The sequence below is a fragment of the Taeniopygia guttata genome, chromosome 3 (assembly GCF_048771995.1).
Source record: "Taeniopygia guttata chromosome 3, bTaeGut7.mat, whole genome shotgun sequence".
Taxonomy (NCBI): domain Eukaryota; kingdom Metazoa; phylum Chordata; class Aves; order Passeriformes; family Estrildidae; genus Taeniopygia; species Taeniopygia guttata.
In genome coordinates this window covers 81,199,030-81,226,915 of record NC_133027.1, presented here as the reverse complement: position 1 = coordinate 81,226,915, position 27,886 = coordinate 81,199,030, and the positions used below count along the sequence as shown (strand labels likewise).

General features: G+C 43.2%; 1 protein-coding gene across 4 annotated transcripts in view; it reads right to left on the bottom strand.

Annotated features, from left to right (window-relative positions):
- Positions 1 to 4,137: 4,137 nt before the first annotated feature.
- The window catches only part of VIT (vitrin), a 54,374-nt gene continuing 30,625 nt past the window's right edge, over positions 4,138 to 27,886 (bottom strand). The window contains exons 10-19 of one of the 4 annotated variants that reach the window (XM_002193765.7): positions 23,277 to 23,315; positions 23,119 to 23,175; positions 22,468 to 22,530; positions 18,268 to 18,315; positions 13,920 to 13,982; positions 11,102 to 11,249; positions 10,805 to 10,908; positions 10,112 to 10,338; positions 7,569 to 8,082; positions 4,138 to 7,260 (exon numbers count right to left, since the gene is read on the bottom strand). In XM_002193765.7, the coding sequence (XP_002193801.2) occupies positions 7,082 to 7,260; positions 7,569 to 8,082; positions 10,112 to 10,338; positions 10,805 to 10,908; positions 11,102 to 11,249; positions 13,920 to 13,982; positions 18,268 to 18,315; positions 22,468 to 22,530; positions 23,119 to 23,175; positions 23,277 to 23,315 (1,442 nt within the window). In that variant the 3' untranslated portion in view covers positions 4,138 to 7,081. The remainder of the gene's footprint in view (positions 7,261 to 7,568; positions 8,083 to 10,111; positions 10,339 to 10,804; positions 10,909 to 11,101; positions 11,250 to 13,919; positions 13,983 to 18,267; positions 18,316 to 22,467; positions 22,531 to 23,118; positions 23,176 to 23,276; positions 23,316 to 27,886) is intronic. The other 3 variants (XM_072927193.1, XM_030268455.4, XM_030268457.4) reach the window with 3 other exon arrangements.

Sequence of the window (27,886 nt, the reverse complement as noted above, 5' to 3'; positions counted from 1 at the left end):
CAGCCAAAAACATTGTATAATGGATAAATTATGGACTTCAAGCTGATATTTTTCCATTAAGAATTTATTTTTTTATGCTTCCTATCATCAAGATACAGTGCTATCGAATGTAGCTTGTTTTCAGATGTATGGCTCCTAGAATTGTTTCCTTGCAGTTGGACATTTGCAAATGCGCGTCAGTTTTGAAAACTGTCTCATATGTGTTAGCACTTCTTTTGGAAATGCAAACTGAGCATGTTAGCTAATGATTTCTTGTACCTTTATAGTCCAAGCAGACTGAAAAGCAGTCTTGTGCTATGTTTTCCTTGAATAGTGCATCTGAAAAAACTTGTTGAAGGAACTCCATGATGAGATGACTTGTTGCTGTAAGGTTCTCTGTTGATATTTGTCAGCTTTGCATTGTATTTTGTATAATTATCTTCAGTTAACTGTCAGGATGAAAAAGACAAATTTCTTTGCCATATGGACTGTAGCTTGGATTTTTTTTGTTGTTGTTGTTTACATCAATACACTTTTTTCTGCTGAAACTTAGAGATACCTGACAGCTCTCTTTAGGAGAAGTTACTACAGGTAATAACCACTAATGTTAGTAATTACAGTGGCTTCTCTTCTGTTTTGGGTCACTTCCATGGCAGATTGTTGATATGAAAAGACGACTGTGGCTGATACAGAAACAGCTAAAGGAAATTAAGATTCCCGTTCAGAACTATGGCTAGGTTATGATCTTACACACCAGTTTTGAATGACTACTTTGAAACAATGTGGGACTTCAAGTGTCTTGCAGAATTTTGGATACAAATGAGAAGTACCTACTTGCTGAGTAATAGCCTGCTTGTCAGTTTTTTGTGTATGGCTCAGCACAAGGCTGTGTCAGAATTGCCATACCACCAAAATTATATTGTTTAAATGCAACTATTGTACAAAAGTGAATGTTATTTTGAGTGAGAAGTTCTGGGTTTTAATTTATGAAGGAAATAGTTTTCCTGGGAGTAAGCATCCATAAATGTAATATATTTCATGATTTTGAAAAGGCTTATTACTCATGGGACATGAGAAAAATGAAAATGATTCAATCTCCAAAGATTTGTTTGATATTTATTATTACAAATATAAATTTTTGCTTTAAAAGGAAATGCTTCTTCAAAAACTTAGTATTAAACTTCTTACTAAAACTCCGTAGTTTAACATGCTGGATAAATATCTAAAATGGCAAAGATAGAAAATTCAGAGGAAGATTATTTTTAAATATGCCACTGTAATTTTGAGCTTCTCAAGTGCAGCCCTGAATTTTCTCTTTTTCACTGCAATTCATATTTTGTGAAACTTCTTGGATAGGTTATATTTAAAGCTACATTCACTTGCCTGAATAAGTCAAATAAATATTTTGTCATTTAAAATTATATAGATCTGCTTATGTTAGTGTGCCGTTTAAAATGAGACCCCATTGAGGTAACCATGCAGGTATTTGTGTTGGTATGACAGTAGTGAAGTGGGGTATCTGTGTACTGTACCTGCATTCTGTGCTGAGCAAAATCACATGGACTTCCAGAAATAAGCAATGGTTTTTAAGAGCAGCTTTATTTAATGTTGCAGCAGCAAGTGTCATTTGTACCATATAATTATGTAAATTGGGTGCTAATAAATACTATTTTTCAACATTTGCATTGTGTTCATAATTCTGCATTTTATCACAAGATACGTGTGGTTTTGAAGTGAGTGCTAGGAGGGGGAAGTGCATTAAGAGTAAGACAAGTAGACTTTTTTGGAAGGGCTTGAGGTAACTCCATGTGAAATTCCTACTGAGTTGTGCAGAGTGTTACTGTTCACAGGAGTGCCTTGGTTTTTCTGTTCTCTGTATGTCTTGGTTTCATACTGCTGCACCAGCTTGGCTCTGTTGACACCCCACATCCTTCCATGTGCTGAGGCACGTGGTCCCTATGTGGGGGTGAATGTGGGGTGAGCAGACACGTGGAGTGGGTGCGGTGCTGCAGGAGCCTGTCTGTCAGCAGGCGTTGTTCACAGCCAGACACGTGGCTCTTCCAAGGACAGCGTTCATGCAACGTAAAAATAAACGTGTGGTTCTGCCCTTGGGGAGAGGATGAGGGAGAGCAAATCACACATCACAGATGGCAGCTGCTTTTCTACAGGAAGTTGCTCAGAATGGCACTGTGAGCGGGTGGCAGGAGAACCTACACAGAACAACGCAGAACAAGTTGTTGTCATTGATCCCATCCTGTTTTTTTCTGAGCTTGTAGGTGGGATAAGTGAAGTTCTCATCTTTTCTTGGTAGATATAAAATAGCCTGATTTGGTCCTACTCATCTTCCTGCCTCAGAGGAAAGGAGGAATCACTTCATGAATTGACAGTACAAGCTCATTCAAGCAAGTGTGAATGCCTCTAGAAGATTCCTGAGGTAGGAGAAAAGAAGATCTAACATGCTTTTGGGTTTGCCTATGACATGGCCCTGTGATGATTTGCATGTGAGAAAAGTGAGTATACTTGATGATACAGTGGAACTGATAAAATTTCTTGTGCTTAAAAAGAAGTAATTTCTATGAGTGTTGGAATTCTTGAACTGTACTATCAGAGTTCTCATTAGGAATCAAAGACTGTGTTAAACTGGTGTTAAGGAAAGCAACGTGTTTCTTCCCATTCATCAAAACTGACGTAGTTGATTGTGAGCAATGTTGCTGATGCTGTGCTAAAACCCTCATCCCCCTTACTCCCCCAGTTTAACAAGGAAAAATTATTATTTTGAGGAATTTGAAGCATTCAGCTGCATAGATGTACATTTGTAATGTTTTCAATATGTAGGTGACCTGTCAAATGTAAATGGCCTGATTCTGTCCAAGATGTCTCAAAATGAATTGGGAATGGAAAAGAGAAGGGATCAACTTGTTTCTGTAGTGTTGCTCATGGAAAGAGAACAATAGCTAGCAGAATATAGTGGATTTGTTCAACCATGAAGTAATTTAAGGTATGTATATCACAGAAAAGTCACTTAAATTTGGTGTCTAGGCAATATTTCTGATTGTACCTACTGCTTGCTTTGACTTTTTAAGTAGATAATGTGGATGATTTCAGGGGTGGAGTTACAGGTAGGGTGTTGAATCCTTAAATATATTTAGATTGGGTGGATCCTGGCTTCATGCTTAACTCCAGAGCATTTGCTGATTACTGGTATGGTTCCCCCTGTGTGCTGGAGAGCCATGGGGGAAGGAGTGCACAGAGGAAGGGGAAGCCTGTCTGTCCACCTGTCAGCAGCAGCTGAGGAGCAGGAGGTGCACACTGCAGACAATGCCTTCGGTGCAGGGTGGCACAGTGACAGCAGAAATGGAGTGTCCTGCTCTGGGGAAACATGACTTTGAGTTACTTGTCTCTGAAGAGATGGCCGAACACTTAATTGAATTTGGTGGCTCACTGAAAATGTAAGTGGCTAATGCTGGTGTTGGCAAGAGATGCTGAAACTGAGCTCTGCCAAGGCTTCCAGAGCATGGACGTAGGTATTTCCAGGTGGGTGTTCTGCATTGTGGTTGCTGAGCACTGATAAGCCACCAGCCCAACTCTGAGTGCAAAGAAGCTTATTTCTTAGGGAGAGGGTGATCAGACAACACCCTATAGACTGTGTATGCAGCGACTAGTTCAGGTAGCTCCCATCTCTACTTTTGGGCATGCCTCTGCCAGACAGCAGGTGCCACTGAACTGGTCAGAAATCTGAAACTAAGTGGCCCAGCACCAAGTGACTGGACATCTAGATCCTCTTTTGATTCAGTCCCACATCTAGAAAGTGTGTTGAGCTGGTGTTACATTTTTTCACCTTCCAAAGGAAGTCTGGTTCCAAATAAGACATGGTCTTGCAGACCTTGGGAAGTACATATAATTTTGATGCCCTTCAGTCATTAGGCTTTGCTTCAGTTGACTGATGCCTCTGACAGGTAATTTTGTGGTAGCTCACTCTAAGGATTTTTTTCATCTGAACATGTAGAAGGACAACACTGAAGCGCCTGGGGCTTTGCCAACCTTGCTAAGTCTTCTATAATGTAGTAATAACCTCAGCTGTGTTTCAGAAGCGAAAATGTCATGGGTTGTATTTGCATTTTATTTTTTAACCCCATATGAGATGACATGCACTGCATGTGCTTTTGAGACAATTTTATTGCAAAAGATATAGCAACTTATGTTGATAAGCTCAAAATAGCTTGTATATGTTACAGGAGTTCTGCAGTCTTCAATATACCCCTTTGAACATTTATATATATTTGTAAGTTAGCTTGTTTTAATTATAAAACAGTATTTAGAGACTTTAGTAGGCAGCAAGTGCTTTGATTGCTATGAAAGGTAAAGATGAAGAGGACTCGTGTTCTGTGATTGCATGGAAGGGTGTATTCTTCAGAATTTTGAGGCTTCTGCTTAAGTTTATGGTGCTTATGAACAGGACATCTAAGTTTTGACGAGAGTTTAATTAAACCACTTTCACAGAGTTTTGACAATTTCAGGATTGTGTCAAGAAGTAAATAAAAATGCACATTGTAAAACAAGCACCATAGTTGTTCTGTTAACTTAAGACAAACCATTTGAACAACAACAAGCCCTGAAGTGCCCTTTATAAATGCTTGGCAAAAGATAACTGCAACTTTCCTGTGAAAAAGCATTTAAAAGCTTAATGTAATTGCTTAAATTTTAAACTTGAGGAAAAAAATATGTCCCATATGTTTATATCCCTTACATACATCCTAAAGAACATGTGTGCTCTAGCTGTTCCTAAAGTCTTGGCCACCACTGCTGTGCTTTTGGCAGAGCACAAGTGAAGCATTGAGGAGTCTCTGCAGGGTACCAATCTTTGGTGCTGCAAGAGTACATTCAGTATGGAGAACAATATGTGGTGGTGGCTGCTGCATTAAAAATTAAACCACAGTATTAAGAGTAGCTGTAAGTTAGGATTTAGGCCTTTTTCTTGACAGCCCCAAATCAAGTCTCAGACAAACAGGTTTTCAGGCAATAAATCTGGTGTCTGAACTGAAGTCCCCGGTAAATTCAGTTTATGGGTTTGAGTGTTGTCCAAAATGTAATGTTTATGTTGACAGAGAAAGATTGTTCAGCAGAAGGGTAGTGAGGAGCTGGATCAGGAGATGTGGGATATCTGGAGTTGCTCTGCTCATGCCTCATGCCTAACTCTCTATCCTTAATAATTTTTTCAAGCCAAAAGCTAATGCTGTGAAGTGCAGCAGCAGAGATTAGTGGTAAAAACTCTGCATACAAATACATTTGTGGAAGCTGACAGTGTCCTGTCCTTTCAGTCTGTGTAGAATGGTTGAATTGATGATACTCAATTAAAGCTGGAACTTAATGTTTCTTCTAAGGGGAAGTGATGAACTTTCACTGTGTAAGACCACTGTTTCATCCAAAATTGGTTTTAATAACCTCTTGAGAGGACCCCAGCCTGATATGTTACCCCACCAGGGGGATCACACAGAATCTGCTGTTTTCATTATTGCGTTATGCTTACTTACTGACAGGTTATAAGCTACTTCAGTCATATTTCCAAACATAATGATTTTTAAAATTGTGCTACTTTTGCTCATACAATGAGTTTCCCTTATGGCAATTCAATTAGAATTTATGTGGCTAATATCTTGACTCATGGTTATTAAAGCTATAAATGCTGTTAAGAGCCTGATTTGCAAGTAATAGGGCAAATCTGAGTTTTAATTTCTTTCCATTTCCTGTTAGTTCCACAAGCCTGGCACAGCATGGCTTTGATTGCTGTAAGGAGTGTGAACACTCATGTTTTTATTGGCTGCTTTGGTAACTTTGCTTAATGAATGTATTTTCTTTAATGATACTGGATGGAACCTAACGAGCAACTGCTGGTTCCTAAATGGGTAGTTCTCCACTTAAGAAACCACTGTGTGTTCTGACAGATACAGGGCTGTAATAGGTATATTTTGAAATCAGTCCATAAAAGAATAGCCAGTCCTAAATTTGAGGGAGAGTATCTGTAAATGCTTGAAATTCTGCTTTTCCCAGTGTATAATACAGAACTTCAGATAATTTCCTCTTAAATCCTGTTAATGGCTCTTGAATAGCTCTCCTGACCTAGAGACTGCACTTCTGAGTGTTGGTTTAATGACAGAGTGATTGGTCTTAAATGCTTTAGTGATTGTGAGCAGCTTAAACCCACAGTTTTTCTCAAAAAGTCTCCTGTGTCCTGGCAACACTACTTTGGTCCTGCAGGCCTTGAACCACCCAAGAGTGAAAGGTGAAGCTTGAGAGGGAAAGACACTTCTCAAGATCAAGTAATTAATGCAGAGTTGTGGGAGACTATATTCCAGTTCCTGCGTGTTGGCTGCTGTGTGGATTTGAGGCTTTATTGGGGTTGTAGAGTTGTAAAGGAGTCAAAGAGTCATAGGGTCCTGGGGTTTGAACCTTTCCTTTCTCTTGCTTTCCAGTTTCTCAGGGTTTGGATAAATCCAGTGCTTGAGTTGACACTAGCTGAAGCTTAACTTATTGACAAGACAGCAGTATGGAGAGAGTACCTGCTTTTAAGAAAGTACTCAAATTGTTTTCCCCCTTCATCTGGTATTTGAGCCCTGATCTGTGGGTGTCATCTGGTGGGCAGTGCCACACGAGGTGTTTCTACCACAGCAGCTTGGCCACTCCCTGAAGGAACCTGGTCACTTCAGGGAGCAGGTTTTAAGGAACTTGCATGTGTCCAAAGGTGAGAATTGGGCAAGTTGGGGCTCTGTGCTGGAAGCAGCTCTTCAAACAGCTGCAGTTATTTCCTCCATGTTCACTGCCTCTTCTGCTATCCATGTAAATCAGAGTTTGTGATGCCCACAAGAAAAAAAAAAACAACAAAAACAAAACACACACACAACAAAAAACCCACAAACAAACAAAAAAAAAAAATCCCAGTCTACACAGAGCACTATCATGCATAGGGACAGAGCCACAAATCAACCCTGCTGACTGGAAAGTCCCCGAGGGAAACACCTGCAGTGTTTCTTGGACTGGTATTATTTCTGTGGCACTTGTCATGCCTTTAGCACAGCACCCAAGGGTCCTGCCTTGCTTGAGTCCATCAGTTCCGTGGCTGGGAATTAAACTCTGTGCAAATGTTTTGGATGAGCTGATTAACATAGCGGTAGAGATTGTCAAATTCATCCACAAAGAAGGAATGCTCCTTAGCAGGGTCTGATGCAATGGCTTCCAGTTCATCTGGGGCTGCCCAAGCAACTCCAACGGAATAAGCGATGACTCCTGGAAAGAAACCCAAAGTTTAGAAAAAGCATGAAAGTTTTAATTGCGGTAAATCTAAGACCACTACTGCAAATGTAGTTTGAGATTGCTGCATTTGTGATGATTTATAAGGTTTTTTTCTGAAGTTCCTTATTCAGCTATCAAACAGATGCTGATCTTGTTGGAGCTCAGTGGGACCCCAGAGAAAAGTACTACTCTTCCTTGGTAAGATTTTGTCCAGTGCCTTCAAATTACAGCAAACTGCATTTATCTGACCTGGATAAGTGCTGAGGCATGAGGGGAGAGCAGACAGTGATAGAAGACCTTACCATTTTGGTGAGCTGCCATGGCTGGCACACTGACATCATCGTAAGACCTGCCATCTGTGATGAGAATCATGATCTTCCTTTTGTTGGGTTTGGACTTGCTGAACAGCTGCTCTGAGGCGTAGCTGATGGCTGCTCCCGTGCTGGTGCCCCCACTCCAGTAACTGATCCTTTTGATAGCGTTCAGCACGTCCTGCTTCGTGCTGTACTTGTCAAAGCTGAACTCCAGCCTCTGCTCATAGGTGTACTGCACAGCTCCGATGCGTGTGTCGGTGTCTGAAATCTCAAACTCCTTGCTGATGTTGGCCACAAACTGGAGAACCGTGCGGAAGTTGCCGGTGCCAACGCTGCTGGAGCCATCGATCACGAAGCCGATGTCGGCGGCGTTGAGGCACGTCTTGCTGCAAGCCAGCCGGTCGGTGTTGCATACCCGCTTCACCAGGGGTTGCACCACCTTGTGGAGGCTGAACCAGCTGGGCACGTTGATGGAATAGAAACCACTTGTCCTGCACACTGCCTGCAGGGCAACATGAGGATAAATGCAATGGAAAATCAGTCTGCCTGTTCCTGCTAGGGTATGTAGCTAAATTGTAAACACAGGCTCCTGGAAAGAGCAATGCTGGAGTCTGAAATGGCCTCTCCTGCAATCGCCATCTGTTTCCCTGGGAAATGATGTCAGTGTAGCATCACAGATACTTGTGTAATGTGACAATTTTTCCTGCTTTATTTTTTTTAACTGTGGGATGGAGCTGATATTATAGTAGTGCAAAAACTGTAATAAGCAAGTTTGCCACCTGTTAGGTTTTTTTATGTGAGCCACATTGTTCGTGGGAAAAGCATCCAAATCACGGAGCTGCTCTTAACGTGGCTCCTGTGGACATTACAAGAACCTGTGTGTTTGCCAGGTAGCAACTTCAGCTCCCATCATTTAGGAAAAGAATGAAAGTTTTGCCTGCTGACAAACCTCACTACTTTGAAGTGAAACCTGGGGCTTAAGCTGAGGATAACTTGGTTCATACCTTTATACGCAGAGAAAACCCAGGCTCATAGTGTTGTCTCTGCCAAATAGTAAAAAAACCAAAACCAAACCAACTTTTATAAGTAAATACTCATAAGGGCCAGATCTGTGGGAGGCTTCTATAGTGGGAGTCAGGTGAGCGTGGGTAGGAAGTAGGGCTGGCACAGAAGAGGACATGAGAATAGTCAAGGGGTGGAGGAGGGGAAGGTTGGGGCAAGGAGGGGAGTGAAGCAAACAGGCTGGATCAAATTGTCTTTGGCTTTAGTGCTTCTTAAAGGCCAATTCCTCAGTTCTCTGGGTGAGAATATTTTGTTAAGCCAGGCTTTATCCATCAGCTTTGTGATGGTGTTTTAAAAGACAGGGGCACTGGTTTTGACTTCCATAAAGCCTAACAGCTCAAAGGGAGTTATGGTTCTCTCCAGTCTGGGCTCCTCATGGTGTCTTTCCTCTCATGTGCTGTTCTTACTATCTCACTTCTATTTTAGTGTTATGATGCAACAGTATTAAGCCACCATTCCCTCCTTGCTGTTCTGAGCCCACTCTACTCTCACTTCTGCTGTGTCACTGGCAGGTTCACAGACTTGCTGTAGCTTTGTTTTTTAAAAACATTAAATGAGACTACAATCCAATTATATGCTGCCCAGAGACAGTGCAGCTCTTTGGAGCACCTCTGAAACTCAAGGGAGATTATTTCATGGCAGAGCAACCCAGCTCAGATGGGAATCTCTTTTCTGAGCATACCAGATAACTCTGTTTCCTAAGCCCAGCCTGGTCTGCCACTTGGTAGGTAACTTCTTCTCTAGCAGAGTACCAGCTTGTTCGGAAGCACTGTTATGAGGCAGCTAGTGTTTGTGCCAAATAGAAATCAATCAAAGCTTGCAGTCTCTTTTTTTTCTGTATATGTCAGGGATTTACCCTTTTTCCAAGAGCTACCATGAAGTCCATAGCAGCAGCAACAAATAACTGAAAAATAGCCTTCATCGACAGTAAAAAGAGAATGTTTGAGTTATCTAGTACAGCTGAAAAACTAAGATGTGCTTGTGTTGGGACTATGCCAGCCTTTGCTTATGTGGGATCTGCAACATTGACATTAGGTTGACAGGGCGCCTTTCCCTAGTGGGAAATGCACAGCAGGATGTTTGTGAGAAAAAAACCAATTCCGGTACAACTTTGTCATTTTCCAAATACTGTATATTTGGAAAGCCACTTGTCTCAGTACAACTGCAGGTGTGTGCTAGGGTTTAGTCAGTCAAAAGACACTTCCTTGATGATGTCCCTCAAACCAGAACTTAACTGACTTCATCCCCTTTCTGACTTCAGCATTACTGCCTGGCTTTTGTACAGAAAAACTCAAGACAGTATGTACAAGAAGGAAAAGAAATAACCGTAAGTGGTAAGAAGGAAAAGTGCTCTGAGTGAAGTAGGTTGGAAAGTTCAGTCAGACTCAAGCCTGGTCAAATGCTCAGACTCAGTCCTGGTCAGACCCACAAATTACCTTGTCCACAAAATTACCTTGCCCACGAATTACCTTGTCCACAAAATTTGGTTCAATAACATTCTGCTTTTCACTTTGAGCAGCTGCTGCAACAGTGACAAAGAAAATGTTGATCCCAGATTCTCTGGCCAGCCTGGAGGCCTCTTCCACTCGGTCGGTCGGCCACCCATCCACCAGCACTACAACCACATTGGGTGCTCCACCTCGGTTCCCATTTGCATCCAGAAAGAAGTTTTTGTTAACAAATGAAAGTGCCTTCCCTGTAACAGAAGAGGAGTTACATATCTGGAAGTACTCTGTGGGTTAATATCCCATGAAATAGTAGGCAGAGAGCTGACTCAAGTGTTGGAGGCTGCAGAGAGCTGGGGAAAGCAGTTTCTGTGGCTGTGTGAGCAGGGAGACCACTGCGACCGGTGCCAGTGCTTCCTGAGCCCTCCTGCACTGAACCCACTCCCTGTGCCCCAGAGAGGCTGGGAATGATGAGCTGAGTTATCAAGGATCCCCAAAGCATTGATGGGAACTGCCCGTATGTCCTGTCAACTTGTGATGGATTGCAGGACCTGGGGTCAACACGTGCAGGTCATAGTGGGAGCAGTGCTCTCTCTCCAGCCTGGCCCTAGCTCTGAGCACTGTTTGGTCCCAGCCTGTGTATCCTGTGAGGAGGTGTGGGCCCAGGCTCTGAAGCCTTCCCTGAGCAGAGGATGTGCAAGCAGCACCATCACCTACCGACATTGGAAAGTCCCCCTTTCTGTTGAATTTTCTCAATGGCATTCCTTAGATCTTTGGAGTTGACATAAGTTTTTAAGTTAAATTCCGTGGAAGGGTCATCACTAAAAGGAGAAAATAGAGCAAATGTCAGTATTTTGCTTCACATACAACACAAAAGCCATAGGGCTGGTCTGTGTTACCTGGCTCCTGAGTGCAAGCTGGAGGGAGACCTTTAGCATGTATCAGCCTAGAGCTATAGCTGCCAGAGTGTGCAGCCATGTCCTGTGGCAATGGGGATGTCTGGGAAACTCTTACCCATACTGAACAATGCCCATCAGAGGACCAGCGCTGCTGATGCCAAGGGCTTGAGCCACGTTACCAAGGAACCGCTTCTGGAGCTGAAAGCGGCGTTTGCCAATGCTCCAGCTCCCATCCATTAAGAAGGACAAATCAACCTTGCAATCTGAAGAGAGATAAAAAGACATGGAAGATATTTTTAGTCCTTTCTGATTGCTGTGCATCTTGCAAGCAGCAAAGGCCTAAAAAGTCTGCATCCAGTGACTTGTCCTGCTGTGTAAACGCTACAAAAAAGCCTTTGACAAGGACAAGTCACAGTTGGCAGCTCAACTCTGTCCTACCAATTGTAAACACAGTTATTGGCATGACTTTGTCCCATACACATCTAAGCTTGTTTCTGTGACAGAAGGGCAAGAAACTTTTCAAAGGGGTCAGTCTGGGAGCACTGCATTTTGGGGGCCAGGGAGATCAGCCCCACAGGAGCAAGCTGACCTGTGCCCTCAGAGCCATGTCTTGGGCTCAGCAAGCTTTATTTGCAGCCCAGAGGTGATGGGAGTTTGTAAAACCAGCCATGGTGCTTGGATTTTGTGGTCTGGTAACCTGCAGAGCACAAACTAAGGGGATTTCCTTGGTGACACCTTTGTGGACTTAATTGATGTAATAGACATAACAGGACCAGTTATTGTGTTAATGTTGCTTGGAAGACAGGGAAATTCATGAAATGTGTGATGCCTAGGATGTGCCTCAGGGGAAGGACACTGTGTGGGATCTCTTCAAGGTGATTGCAATCCAGGATTACCGACAACAATCCTGGCAGCTCTGCACTTGTGAATGAGAATTGTTCATCAGTTTCCTTCTGGGCTGGAGCTAACATCAAGGATGATGATTTTGCTTGGGATATTCAAGACCAAGTGGGGGCTGTTCTTTTGCATGTTCTTGTACCCGTGTGTGCAGCAGCAGTGGTATGCTGTTGTGTGTTTCCTCTCTGGGCTGAAAGAAATGTTCTATAAAAGGTATGCCTGTACCCAAACAAACTCTTCCCTTTAATTACACAGATGAACGTCGTATTTTGCTGCAAATGCTGTCTTCATCTCTGCCACCCTGCTTTCACATTTCTGCAAGTTAGTGGTGAAGCATTCAACTTTGGTCTGGAACCAGGAGTGGGATCAAAATTTGGCTTAACCGGAGTGCTAATTAACATTTTCCCCCTCCGGCATTGGGTCATCCCCATCTCTTGATTTCCCTCTGATGATGCCTCCTACCAATCAGACTGTTCAAACTATTGTGTTTTAATCATTAGGTAGCCCGAAGGCTACAAAGCACCAATTGTTCTTAGTGGCTTATGCAACTGCCTCCCATCTCATTACCTTCAATTTTTTTCTCCCATAGCTGTCTCTTTTTTCTAATTCTAATAATGCTGAATTACAGGAGCGTGACTGAGAACCATGTCTGCTCGCAGCAGATCGTGAGGCAAGGTCAGCAACCCACAACAAATACCTCAATTAACAGCCAAGTTCTCCTGAATTTCTCATCCTTCAAAGGGAACTAGTTCATGAGATCTATATGTGGAAAGTGGGCAGTTTGTTAGCCAGCAGGGTCTGGGGAGGCAAAGATTTACATACACTTATAAGCAGACTTGGTTTCTGGGGAGGATTCCTATTCAGTGCTGGGACATGAGAGGGATGCTGCAAGAGCACAGGCTAAGGGTGCTTCATAGGGAGGTGAGCACTTTCTGATTTGCAGGGAGACAAGATCTGAATTAGGGTTTTTATGGTCCGAGAGTTAGCAGTGGGATGAAAATTTTGTTTCTGGTGTGACTTATTTCAGTTTAACTGCTGGAAACACAGCTGTCTTTGCTGGCGTCTCCACTGCACCAAGCTCTGCTTTTCTGCAGTGCAATGGGGTCTGTTGGGCAGAGCCTTCCCTTTTTCTTCTTTCCCTTATTTCTGTATAAGTTTCAGATGTATTTGAAATCTTTGATAGGGAAAACAATTCTTTAAATATTAAGAGGAATTCCTAGGAATACGTAGACTTTTGGTTCAGAAGTTACTATCAAGAGTCCGTACAGTGTTCAGCTGCCCAAGGATGGGCAAAAGAGGACCCAGGCACTGTTGGAAGGGTGAACCCTCTGGGGTGGCTTCTAATGAAGAGGTGGCAGGTGATCCCATCTCTCCACTCAGAATTTGCTTTCTCTTTCTTCTGCTACTTTGGGCCTCAACTAAAGATGGGTTAATGGGTAAATCTGCCTTTTTAAAGAGATGTACAAAATTTCAGAGTAGGAGAACCTGCATTTTCTTCTCTGAACTTGAGTGGTCCTTGATGCTCCCTCTGCATCCTCTCTCTCCTGGCTGTGGCAGGCGTTGGGTCCCTTTCTCAGGTGGTTTCCTTCCCTCCCACCCACTGCTGTGGGAAGGGTGCCTGCACACACAGCATAGCCATGGGAGCCTGCTCTGGTCAGCAGGGCTTACTCATCTAACCCTGGCTGCAGCACACTGGATTGCTGTCCTCTGCCACCAAAGTACCTGAGTGAAGCTCTGCACACTGGGAGCCTGGAGCTGATACTGCCTGGGAAGAGGTGGTACAGAGCAGCCACCATCTTACTGCCCAGGTAAGCTAAATTTTGGCTATTATTTCCTTCCCTGTAGAAGCAAAAACTTATTCTGTGTATGAGGGGTCAGCAGAGAGTGCTCGCTTTTTCTCTGCAATGGAAAAATGTACTCCTGGATTTTGTTAGGCTTTCTTGAAAACTTACCTTTTGCTATTTAATTTGAATGCATTCTAGCAATATGTAATTATTAATGGCACTTAATTATGAAGTTAATTATGAAGTACATACTCTGGTTCCCCTGGGAGATGGATTCCAACGGCTTTGGATTCAATTCTTCCTTTGAACTGAAGCCTAAACAGAGAAAGGAAAGGATCTATCAGTGTGACTGCCCTTGATTTTTGAGGAAATGGGCAACAGGGTCACTGCAGAGACCCCCTGGCCTGAGGATTGGTGTGGGAGGAAAACAAGGATGGTGAGGACATCCTTGGAGCTTACCTTTTTTCATCTACATCACTCCTGGGGTAAAACAAGAGCAGAGACATTTCTAGGAATGCCACCAAAATCTCTCCTAGCACCAGCTTTGAGGTGCTCCCCTTTGGGAGTCAGTTCCCTAACTGCAAGGGCTTGGGAGCATCATGCACAAGTAGTAGGCTCCTCAGGAGCAGAGGCTGGCGGCCACAGTGTGGGATGGTGACTCCCAGCAGTCTTCTGAGAACCTGTGCTGCCACCCTGCTGGCTCACTGTGCCTTACAATGAGCTGCACAATGTCTGAAGTGGATGAGCACTAGTTTTATGTTGTTTTCTGTATGGAGAGGAAAGCACGGGCAGCAACTGACTCCAGCTCATTACAGCTGGAGAAGCAATGCAAGCCACAGCTCCTCAGGTGCCTCCAGAAGTCTGGGTTATTTTGCAAAGCACAAAAGAAATAGGGTAACAGAGAGCTGATGTCCTTGTGAAAGGTACTGACTCACAGGACACCATCAGGCTGGCATCAGAAGGTCTAAAAATGCTGAACTTCACTCATGACTTGGTATGGCAAGACTCTCTTACAGTCTAGCATCTCCCTTCCAAGCAAGGGCTAAGAGATGTGTCTTTTCAGTACAGCATGACAAGATTAAAGGGATTTAGCTGTGATAATCCTCAGTAGAGACAGCAATTATCAGACAAGCTACAAACTCAGCACTCACCAAGAAAGCTGTTGGTCTAAAGAACAGCACAACAGCTTATTACTTTTGTAAATTGCATGTTAGATTTTTAAAGAAAAGTAGGAGGAAGACTTCCTTAAATCTTCATCACCAAGTAAGTTGAGGAAAGATTACTGACTTCAGAGACACAGTGAAAAGGTAATTTTAGAAAGTGTGAGCTTTATAAAGAAAAGTATGAGAAATTACTAGGTACCACAGACTTTGTCTCTCCACAGCAGCCAGCCAGGAGCAAGCCAAGCATGAGAGCATCAGTGTATGTAAAGGGACATCAGGGAAGGTCACTGCCTAAATATGATGGGAGATGTAACAGCCAAAGCTGGTTGCTGAATGTATCGAGGACCAAGCCATAATAAGGCAGAGTACTGTGAAGAAAATAGAGGGAAGTACCAGCTCCATCCCCCTCTGTGACCACTCCTATTTCTATTCCAGTTAAGTCTAAAATTTTACCTCTCATAATTGTCAAATACAACGTTTTTGAGTCCTTTTAGCTGCACGATGAAAGCTGCACATAGTTTTGGGTCAGGGGCCATGTTTCTATTAAGTCTGAGTATGCAGGACCTGGTATAGAGCTGACCTGATAGGTACCTGATCCCTGCTGGGAGGCTTCAGCATACGGCAGCCCAAGTACCAGATGGGTGCTTTGGCTTCTCAGATTGAAATTCAGCTGCCAGTGCAGGGACCAAACAGAGCTACTAACAGCAGCACCAAAGCAGTGATTTCCTTCTGCTTTGCTTATTCCCAGGCATCTGATGCTGCCTGTTGCCAGAGTCGGGATGTGGAACTAGCTGGGGCACTGGGCTTGGCCTTGTATGGGAACCTGTGGGGCTGTCTGTGAGTAGGCAAAGGGCACAAAGAGTTGCCCTACTTTGTTTACAGCAAGAGTTGGTGGTTGCTTTGTGTGCTTTGTTTGAGGATTTCCCTGCTATGTATGGCCAGGTTAGGAGAGCCCCAGGGCTGGTGCTGCTTTTTGTCGCTGTGTATGCGGTGCCTGCAGTCCCACATGCAGCTTCCCTGTGCTCCTGCCCAAACTTTGGACAGGATACATTCTGGGCTGGGAACAGGAGCTCTCCACCCATCCAGGCACAGGCTCTTGTGACAGAAAAGCCTCTCTCCCACAGCTAGTGGAGCTGGCCCTCTTGTGCAGAGCAGGCTGAATGCATTCAAAAGCAGGCTGGCAAGCCAGGCTCTGACCAGCTTCATCTCTTATGGCTGGAGCTGTTGCCCAGCACTCTGCTGGCTCGTGTCCCTCTTGTCTTGTGCACTGGGGATGAGCTCCCAGGCAAGGAACAGGGAGAAGTGCACCTGGTGTTGTGTATTGGCCCATGGGAAGCCATTTGGATGGGGGAAACACCAGGAGGGAGAGGTAGAGTGGTGGTGCTGGGGCAACACTACCTGAGGCTGGCCACCTTGTTCCTGACTGAGGAAAAATAATGTGGAACAGGGGTGACACCAAACAGTTCCATCCAGTGATATCTGCTGCAGGAAACATTTCTGAACTCTCTTAGGCCTGAAGATCTTGCTGACACTAACCAAACCCGCCTTTGAAGGAAGGCAAGTCTTGTGCAAGTTTATGATTAGTTTATCTGATGTGGAAGTTAAAGGCATCATGACTTGGCCATGCACAGCCTCTCTTTGTCAACCACATGGATGAAAATGATTGTGGTTTTTTTTTTTTAAACCTGAAATAGTCATAAGCCTGCCTTCCTGACTGTGTATATTCCAGTAGAGGTTTTAATTACACAGGCACATAATAGTTCCTCAGCAACAGACCAAAGCTGCACTTCATCCTGCAGCCTGCACACTGCATACCTCACATGTGCCAGCTTGGTATTCCATATGTGCATTCACCCCCCACACCTTGCCTTATTTGCAGAACAGAAAGTAGGTGGATTTACACTGTAGTGAAATTAGAAATTAACATGTGCCATCCATTTTAGCAACCAAATTATATATGAAGGATAATTCATAGATAGCTATCTGCCTCATGCATTTATCTGCATCCTGTAAAATCCATATTCTTTTCCCAGGCATACAGCTGACATTAGCTTTGTCAACATGGAAAACTCAAGTATAGGCAGTGCAGCGTTTTTCATTTTTATTTGTCAGTGCAATTATCAGTTCTTGAAGGCTGTGAGTCAGCTGGCTGATTTGTGCTTAGTGGAACAATAAGGTCACCCACCAAATACTCTTCCCCAACTAATTGAGGAGGTGGTCAGTCTCTATGGGCCTCCCTGTTCTGCCAGTCCAATTATTGTTGGTATTGCCATGGGAATTTCAGCCTGCTGCATGGGCAGTCTACAACATGCTTATTAAAGTTCCCTTCACTGATTGTCACAACTGTCCATACTGATTAAACTTCCCATTCATTTAAGTAAGACAGCAGTGATTACATCCATGCCAGAAACCACTCCTTTGAAGTGACAGTCTGACAAGACTTTATCACACTAGTCTGTGCTGGCACTTCAGTTGCTGAGAAACTATTAATATAACATCCCTTCCCCCATGCCCAACCTTTCATTGCATTTAATGCAATCTGTCATTTTCTGCCTCAAAATATCCCTCTGCACCCTGGTCCTCGTGTTGTAGCTTTTCCTGAATAAGCACACTAGTGGCTTATTAAGAAGAATATTCAAGGGATTGGCCTTTAAAAGGGCCACCAGCACAGCCCTCTCCAGCATCACAACCCATGTGGGAAAGACCTCTTACACTGGATGGTCAGGGCCCTTGCAGGAGGGAGAGCACCACATCATGAATTGGTCTGTATCTTCTGCAGTCTTATTTTAATGTTCCCGAGGAGAGGGAGCTGTTAAATCTGCAGTGGAAAACTGCTCCCGATTCAGGGTTGCAGGAGTCTTGGTTTTGTTGCTACTAGAGCCTATTAGAAATGTAGAGGGCTTTTTCCTTCACCAGTGTTCATAAAATATTCTTATCTCCATATTATCAGTTTTTAAGGCTAAAATGTCTGAAAATTTAAACGATGTGCATTATTCTTTATGTTTGACACAAACCCTCCTTTTCTTATCTGAATGTCTTCCCTAAGTAACTGACATTAGGATAATCTGTCGTGTTCTTCACTGATTGCAGTTCTAAACTGTGATCTCAGCTGTGGCATTCCCAAAATACCTTCTCATTTACAAATGGATTTCAGTAGCTAGAATCCCTTTCCTGTACTGTAGCTGCCAACTCTTTCCAGAGCTCCTCTCTTCTGCTCCTGCTTTAAGCAGGAACTCAAGAGTGATGAAAGCACAGAATAATCTGCTAAGATGTAAACAACATCCCTTATTTGTAATTTTGAATGATGTAATTACTTCTTAAAATGAGATTGTTACCATCAGTGCCATGGGCCTGATGAATAAATAGATTTAGCTTTACCTATGTGTGATGAAAACCACTTATTCCCAGAGCAGTTACTAGATGTTTTAAATATTTACCTGTGTCAAAAATGCTCAGTCCAGGTTTCCATGAGTCTATTTCCATTGCTTTCACACATGAAAGAGAAAAAAACAAAAACAAAAAAAACAAACAAACAAAAAAAAACCTTTACTGCTAGTAGTGCAAATACTAGAGATCACACAGGTCTGACTCAATTTAGAGTTCAGTTCAGACAATAACTTAAATTAATAACTTAGGAGCTGAGGAAATTAGTAAACCTGGGAACTCTTACATGCACATTTCAAGCCATGATTAGGAGCCTTGTATCACTGCCTTCAGAGGAAAACCTTTTTTAAGGTTTTAAATACATCTCACTAGATCTGTTTTGGTCTTATTCCTCTAAATTACACTGATACTGAGGCACAAACCTCAGTAATTTTTTTTTTTAATTTAAGTTGGTTTTTTTTTCACTGAAAATCTGCAAGGACCTCTCACCTTCAGATTTCTCTATCCCCTCAGCCCACCAAAACACAAAGAAATTGTCTAATAATTGCTTTCCACTTATTAGGCATGTATAACTTCATCAAAATTGCTGCTCTTATAAATAAACCCCAAAATGTCTTTGGTTTTGGAACCTGCTGAAAGATGTTCCCAAAAAGTGATGTTTTGCTCTGGGCTGCTCTGCAAGATGAATGCCCTTGCATCTGACTAGGACAGAAACAGACCCTGGGAATCCCAGGAAGAAAAGCTTTAGCTCTATTGAAGATCCAATAAGCTGCACAGAGCTGGTGTGCTCTTGACTAGAGCCAGTGAGTGAAGCTTCAATAAAGCTTTGCAGGGGCTTGCCAGTGTCCTCCAGCCTAGAGAGCACTGACCTTGTCCTTAGATTGCCTTTCCCATGGGGAGCTATCAGCTTCTCTTTGGGAGGGAGACTTGTTGGATGAGTCTGATGGCTGAATAAGGTGTGTGATCTCCCTTAGGGTAGGAGGAACCCTGTCATGTTTCATTGCTAGGGTGATCTCCCTCCTTATGCTGAGCACTACTTAAACACCCTATGAAGGATCTGAAAACTGAGGACAGTGAATCACTAGGTCAGTCATGAAGCACACAGAAGGTTTTTTGTGATTTTGCTTAGGAGGAGAAATTGGGTAAAAAAGGGCAGGCCTGGGTAATGGGAAAAGAAACAAGAAGAAAGCCAGGAGAAATATTCCTATATTCTGGCAGTGTTGTTTACCAGTTTCATACATCCTTCAGCAGAGTCATGAGAAAAGAGCAGCAACAGGAGCTAGGGGTGAGGGTTGCAGCACAGGGGGACCCTACCCCCACAGAAAAGCTGATTTGTTATCAAAGTGGCCAACATGTCTCCTGAATGCTGTCACTGAGAAGAACAAATTTCAACAAAACCAGTTTGTGAGTAGATAATCTCCAAAGATGTGCCTCCCCCTCCCGGGCTGGAGGAGGACCCAGTGACTGTGAGAAAGGAAGATTCATATGAGGCTGTTTTTCATCCTGACAAGTTGAAAAGTAAAACCAGACAAAGAGCAAATTACAAAGAAGACCCTGCACTTCTCAAGTCTTCTGTACAAATATGCTGCTCTGTGAGTTGCAGTGGCAAACCTGTTTAAAGCAGTAGGAACTGTATGGCAAATGGAACCAGCTGAGGAGTTGCACAAAGATTTGCCCACTTTTCTCTTCTTCATACATAGGGATGTGACTTGAAGGATCAGAGCAATGGAATGTGCCCATCTCACGTGTCACAGGTTTTGTTTCTGCTGCCACTTCATTGTCAGGGAGCATCCGCAGAAACCAGGCTTCTTTAACATCTCTGACTGTTTACAAAAGACAGACAGATGCTGAAAGACTGTTTTTTATCAGTGGGAGTAATAGTGAGGTTTTTCTAGATTAACAATTAACAGCTTCATCAGCTCAGGTGTCCACAGGTACTCTAGTCTGTCCAAATCCCTGTGGGTAGGAGCTGTCTATTGTTTCTTCCACCAGTCTTCTCAGTTCACCCATTTAGAACTTTCCGTGTCAGTTTACTATCCTAATGAAGAAGGTAAGTACCAAGAACACAAGATAAATACCAAGAATTTGGGGTAGCTGTCTGCAAATATGCAAAATATACAGTTTTTTTTAGTGACCTGTTTATCCAGGAAAAAGGTCTATTTCTTGGATATTGTCCTAGAACACATAATGAAGAAAGCTGTCCATGAAATGTATATCTGAAAGTGAAATGATTATTTTTATAATAGGGGTTTTTTTTTTCCCTCACTTGAAGATGCCCATTTAAAAAAGGGTTGATTTTTAACATACTTCAAGACTGGTCTCTTTAAAAAAAAAGATACCACCAAAATTATTCAGTATAAATGCCTTGAAAAACATTATTGAAAACTCAAGATTAAGTGAGTATGGGATTTCAAGGGAGTTAATGTGTGTGGCACAAGTAACGGGTATTTTGGGGAAGGCATTTTCCTAGCACAGTTTTCTGGCAACCTGAGCTGATGAGAGGAAGTTCCTTGACATCGTGGCCAAACTCTCAGATCTGATCACTGCTTTTTGCACACACTTGGTGGGATTAAGAAGCACAACCTGCCTTTCCAAGAAAGCAAGGACTTGTTCAGGAATTTTCCTTTGATTGTTAGAAAAGTTTGCTGCTTGAAAGCAACATATCTGAGCTGCCACATTCTGGACTGAAAAAAGGGTCAGGACTTACTGGGAATACAGCAAATATGTGTTTATATTTCTTTTTCTTCTTGTTCTGCGGTGAAGAAAACAGAATAATTTATGATGGAAAATTTGTGCCTTTTAATCATTTTAGGGTGATGTTAAGGTGCCTTAAGCAATTAGATGGAGTGAAACACTGACTTAAGTAAGACTCAGCAGTATTCTCCTGTTTTTCTGGCAATGATTTGGCTAGCCTGAGAATTAGCCAGTACATCATTTGGTATGGCCAAAAATGTATGAAAAAGACAAACACTGATGGAAAACAGAAAGACGAGAAGGAGATTGAAATGAGGAGGAGTAGAAAAGTGAGAGAATGGAGTCCATCTTAGGACAAGTGCATTTTAAATATGCTGCAACTAGGTCAACTACAAATTGTCATTTTGACCAGGAGACTGCTGGGTAAGATTACTTGGCTGGAATCATCTGGAAAGAGAATAACATATCCTGCATAATCACACCCTCTAACCTCAACGTGAATGACTACTTGGCTCTTCCCTGCCAGAATACTCCTCTTGTGATTCCCAGTTCTCACCAAAGCCCTCAGGGCCCAGGGACACCTTCATCCACTACAGTCTCTCCCTTCCCAGTGGCTGCCCATGCCAGAAGTCAGCACTGGTACAGGGCAGCACTTGCCTTGTGCTGTGTGTGAGAAAGGACTGTGGGAAGCATCTATGGGACAGCACAGAGGTGCACACCCTCTCCTTAGCTCCTTGTACCTGTGCCTAGGCTTGTGCCTTGCTATCTTGACCCTGACCTTGCCTCACTTACCTGGTGCCCTGCCTCAGCTGGTCAGACCTGCCTCATTGCTTGGGACTTGCCTGGCAGCCTGGGCTATTGAGTCACCCTGGGAACCACCACTGGACCTGCTCTGCTGCTCTTGTGGGGACTCTGTGGGCCTGCAGCCTCACTGCAGCCCTGTATGCCTTGCTGCAACCCAACTCCCATCCCGCATCCCACCCTGGGTGCTCCCAGTCAAAATCTGTCTCTGAGAAACTCTGCTGTCCATCATGGGAGAGTTAGTGTTTGGTATGTGTGCTGAGAACTCTGGAGCCCCTGGAAAGTTGTTGTAGGTCTTGCAAAGTGCCTGCTGACTGGGCTGCTTGCTGGGGAAGGGTCAATTGCACTTCCAGGAAGAGAGAACAGTACAGGTGATGTTTCTACCCTCAGTATTAAAAGCAACCTCTACTTTCACTGTCAGCCTAGAGGTTTCTAGGAACCACAGGAAAAGAAGATCTAGCTCTATGGAGACCTGGTAGGCTGCACAGAGCTGGTTGCTTGTTTCCTGTTTTGACTAACAAATAAGAAAAATTGAAAACATTTTGTAGATGTTGATTCTCATGGCCTGAAACAACAGGTCACCTGTGACTGAGCTTTCCTTCCCCTTTCAGGAAGTTGCTTGTTGGTGCTCAGTGCATGAGTCTTGCCCTGGTCCTCCTCCAGGATGCAGGAAAACAATGTGCAGTACAAGGGCTAATCTGTGGTTGCTAAAACTGTTAAAGAGACTGGAAAATCTGCTGCTGGCAGTTCTTGCTCACCCAGGTGGACTGGAGAGCTGGCAGCCCTCTGGAAGGTGGCAATGGGCTCTTGGCGTTGAGCACCTGCAAAATCAGACAAAGAGGCAAGAGGTTAAAAGATGCCAGTGGGTGAGGAGAGAGGAGCATCATCAGAAGGGATACAGTGGCCCCAAATTGTCTTTCTGCACATTTTCAGGCAACACAGAAAATGAAGATGGAAACTATGAATTAATTTTAAAAGGTTGAAAGAGGCTGGAAAAAGAGTTTAAATGTTAGTAGGTGCTGCAGAGTGTAGCTATTAGCTGGTCTGCTGGAACAACTGGCAGTGGGTCCTGGGATGCTGACCATGCTCAGGGCCTGTGAACTGGGTCAGGCAAGCCTACACTGACACAACATTTGCCTCTCATTTTGCAACAGCAAATGTTATAGAAGACCTCTATAAATTATTTTAGACTAGTGTTTTGAGAACAATTCCATGTTTAATCAATCTTGTTTACTTTTTTCCTTTAAAATTACACTATTGTCATGCAGTGACCACTATATCTCCTCTCACTGCAGCCTACTATGAACATGGTTAGGAGGGAAAACCAGTGTGTTACTGCATGACTTGGTAGATGTAAGTGGTAAAAATGTCTGCAGGGATGAAATAGAGGAGGATAGTAATGCCTTTACCTGTATTGTGTCGTAAAATATTCCTGTTAATTGCAGAGGTGGAAGTGCCCCAGAACGCTTTAAAAATATTATATTGGTTAGCACATGGAACTTAACCACAAGTTTTTCTAGCATTTGAGCAGTACAAATCTACTGGTTGTTGTTAAATTAAAACATACCTGTATTCTGTCCTCTTCCTTGTGCGGCCTGAACCTGTCCTATGTAGACATCAAAGTGGAAAAGTGGGATTTATTCCCATTGTTCAGTACTACTGCTACCTAGCTGTTTCACTGAGTCTCACTTTATAGCTGTCAGAATTAATGGTTCATATATAGAGTTGTCATTAATGGACTTTCTTAGATGTTAACTATATATTTTGAGCCTGCTTAGAAAAGGATTGTCTTGCTCTGTCTGTCATACAGATCTGTCTGTGCCCTTTAGTTATGGATATTATTTCTACAAGTCTCTGGTCTGCATTTAAAAGATCTGCAGTTACCTCTGTGGTTTGCTTTCCTTTGTAATTTTCCTTCTCCCACTCACACTGGTGATCTGTGTTTATTTCTGTACCATCCAATTGTCCTAGTTGTGTGAGGAAGGTTTTAACCCCAACCCCAAAACAACCCCGCAGACCAGATATTACCCTTTCTGCAGAGATTAAGTGGATATGAGCAAGGAGGCAGACCAAAAGTAATGAGACAATAGAAAAATAATGTGGGATAATTAATGTGTCTGACATGTCTTCTACACAAAGACTTTTTTAAAAGGTGATTGGGTTATTAAATTCCCATTGTTCAAAAATACTGAGGGCTCAAAGCATTTGCAGATGAAAACCATGTCTTTAATCATGCATTTCATTTCATTAATTATTCCTAAGAAGCCTGTTAACAAATTTATCCTTTAACAAGCCTTTATTCATTAGTTTTCCTAGAAAGATTAATTTGAAAGCCTGGTGAAATCAGGTGGGAATGTTCTACCAGACTCTGTGAACACTGAACAGGGGCCCGAGAGGTTATTGTATCAATAAGATGTCATCAATGAGACCATTTTGAATGGTTGTCTCAGAAAACAGGAATTGCTGCTCCTTGGGAACTTGACATTGCAAAATTAAGTGAAGTAAGTAGCTTGTGTTTGACCCAAACTTGAACCTCCAAGGCTACGAGAAGCCCTTTGACAAGATTTCTAGGAGCTGTCCTGAGAGACCTTGTAAACTCCAGAGGCCAAAGAGATCCTGTTTATGGAAGTAATGGGCTCATATGCCAAAACTGGCAAGGCTTTTAAACTCTAAGCTTGTAAAGCTCCAGATGGACCACAGCTATACCAGGCTGAGTATTCTGCTTTCGGTCAGAAAAATCTGCGTGTGCAGCATTGTTGTATGGAATTGTGCAGGGCAGGCTTTACACTCAGGAAATCAGTATATGCCAAAGTGGTGGTAGAAAATTAACTCTGAGTCTCAGAGCTGCCCTTATCTCATGTTTGCCATGACTGAGCCCCAATGCATATCTAACACTCTTTACAAGATCAGTGGAAACAGAGTACAAGAGGGTAAAAGAGACATTACCTCAGTATCCAAGTATTTAATGCCACTTTTAAATTTTAATTTGATATTAGCAATGTAGATTTCTCTCTATGCATGACTGGGCTGAGCCATGGAGCTGCTCCCTCTTGCTGTACCTCCCAAAGGCACATTTTACCCCCATCCCTGCAGTAAGCTGCCTTCTGCCATGCTTTTGTTGGGTGGGGCAAACATGGTGGTGCTAGAGGAGGAAAAGTTGGAATTGCACTTCCAGGTTGTGAGGCTTGTTCTTCCTTTGAATCTGAAATGCCAGTGAGGCTGTGGCATGGGAATATGTGTTCATTAGAACAGAGCTCTGTGTAAGCTGGAGGCCGAGCAGGACTAAGAGAAGTCTGTAACAAACTGGGGATGGACAGTCCCTGGCAAATTCCAAGAACTGAGTCAAAAATCAAAGTAGTGGAGCAGAGAAAGCTTGGTTGGCAAGTTCTGTGGTGAGCAGGGAGGCATGGAGGCAGGAAATTATGAGAACAGCGGTGTATGTGCAGTTTAGAGTGAACCTTGTGAATAATGAGAACTGATTTGAGAGGAAGAGGAGTTACTCTGTGCACAAAACATGCCTGGCCATCTGCAACTTGGTCAGCACCCTTGATGGGTTAAGTAGTCAGGGATAACTTGGGGAGAAAGGCAGCATCCAAAAATAAACTCCAGCTGTTCTCCCTGGTGCCAGGATGGAATGTTTGTCCAGTGCTTCCTGAAAGCATGAGCCCTACTGGTCTTCCTGCTGGAGAAGAGCTTTCAATGCCCTCTCTGGCACTTACAGTACCACTGTCTCATGTCCTTTCAATACTTTTCTGTTTACTGCCCTATGAAGTCACAGCTGGGGATGAAATCTGTGTAGTGTACCATGGTAGGCAGTGCCCAGCTTAGAGTGCCTGTTTGAAAATAGATACAACCATTGCCCCCATCTGGACACAGAGGGCAGGAAAGCCCATCACCTGGCAGTGCCCACGCAATTGCTGCCCGGTGCTTGTTGTCAGCGCAGTGCTTCAACATGGCACCAAGGACCATGACATGATTTGTGATTGCAGTGTTCACAGAAGCGCTGGATTTAGACCTGAGCCTCATCTAGGGTCCAAGTTGCTGTGCAAGAAAGGGTTGCTTGAAGAGCTGGGATGGGAGAGAACAAGTGAGCTTGTGGCCCTTGGGAGTGTGCTGGGTTAGCTGCTGTTGGACAGAGGCAGAAGCCTTAGTAAGGCAGGCAGGAACCAGCTGTCATATGGCACACTAGTCACATCAGTGTTTTTTTCATTTTGCAGTTTTGGCACATCAAGCTTTTGAGGCAGGGGGGTCTGGCAATGGAGCAGAGTCTCTATTAATTTTTATGTTACTCTATCTTTGACAAGCAGAAGATAAAGGGTAAAGAACAGCAAGAACTAGGGCAGCAGTTTTGCCCCTGCTCTCATGCTCTAATCTGCAAGTCCTGCTTTTCTTTTGCTCCAGTGAACTATTGCCAGCGCCAGTGGCTGGAAATGGAAACGGTGTGTTCATTCTGACTGTGCTGTTTCATAGCTGTTTACTTTTGAGGTGTCTTTTGCAGGAAAACTACCAATGCACAGTGAGAGGTAGATCTGTGAGTCTCTGTGAGCCAGGATGGACAGGAAAACATCTGATTCTGTTCAGTCAAGCCAAACTCTGGTTAATACCAACAACCAGAAACACTGAATGACAGCAGTGGGTCCTAAAGGCTCCTCAGACGGAGAAAACAGCTTTATGTATGGTCATGACATCAAAACTGTACTTTCTGTATTTTTAAATTTATCCAGCTCTTCTCTTTCAGAATCAGGAAGGGGTCAGGAGAATTCAGGAATATCAGGTACTGACATGCTGGACACAATCCTAGAAATGTAGTCTGCGAAATCAGAAGTGGGTCTCTACCACTCCAGCTCTTAGCTGTAATCACTTTAATATTTTGGGAATTAATTTATGCTTAGAACTTCAGTAAAGAAAGTTGTGAAGAAAGATGAATCCAAATTACAACTAAGTGACCACTGAAAACATTGGAAAATTTGAGAAATTTTTGTTTGGGGTCCTTTGTTGGTTTTTTGGTTTTGTTTTGTTTAGGGTTTGTTTTCAATTTTTGGACTAAATTACTTGTCTTATTAAAGCAAATACAACCTTCCCACTGTTTTCAGTGTTGCCAATACTTTACTCTCAACACTCATCTCTTTCTGACTGGGGAACCTCTAACAGGGTTTCCTAATTGCTAGTAAAGACAGTAAAGGCCTCCTCTGTGCTCAACCTGTGGTAATAGGAAGTAGAAAAGAAAGCAACAAGCAGAACCAAATTAACAGGCACATTAGATACTGAATGATGCAGATTTCCACAGAATTTAAACCCTTTTGAATCTTTAAAGTTTTGTAAATTTCTGTAAATCCTGCCATGCACATACCTACCTGCACATTTGACTTGATAAGATTAACCCCTCCAGCCCCTGCCTTTATTCTGCACTAACAACTAAATTTTACTTAATTGTGCTTCACCTCAAGACCTGAATTTCCTGAAAGATGCTTGCCCTGCCATGTTCTTGGCTGTGAATTACTTGGCACTGGGGATGACTGCAGTAATGTGAGAGGAAAGCTGAGTTGAAAGCACTCAGAAATAGCTATGGAGCATGAAAGCTAATGATAGCCCAGCTCCCTTTTCACTCAAAAGCAATCATATCCCCATGCTCAGAACCTTTCAAACGATTGAAAATATTCTCCTTTTCTTGACTGCACAGCTGAGCAATTGCACAGTGTCTGGAAAAACACCTCTGTATACTTGCATGGCAGGCTGTGGGCTGGACTGAGAGCAGGCTCCTGGACTGAGATGCAGAGCTCTGAGCAGCCACCATTCCACTGTCAATAACAAGCAGCAAGCCAGGAATAACATCACATGTGTGCCAGGCTCAGAACACAGCCGAGATTTTGGAGAGAAGAGTGTTTTAATGTATGTCAGCATTTCAGAGCTTCCAGCCGGAAGCTTAGGTGGCTGTGCAGCCCTCTGCATCGTGTGTTTTACAATGAAATCAAGTCTCCCTTTGAAGGAATATGACAGAAGGAAGTAATAGGAAAACATAATTCAAATAGCAAAATCTTTGTCTCAAGTTTTGCAACCCATCTTTTGTCACAGCTGAAATGGGCAGATACTCACTAGTAAGGCTTCCTCAGAACTGTGGGTCATCAGCATCTTTGACATTCAGGCCAAGCATCTGTTTTTTTAGTTTAAATCCAGACT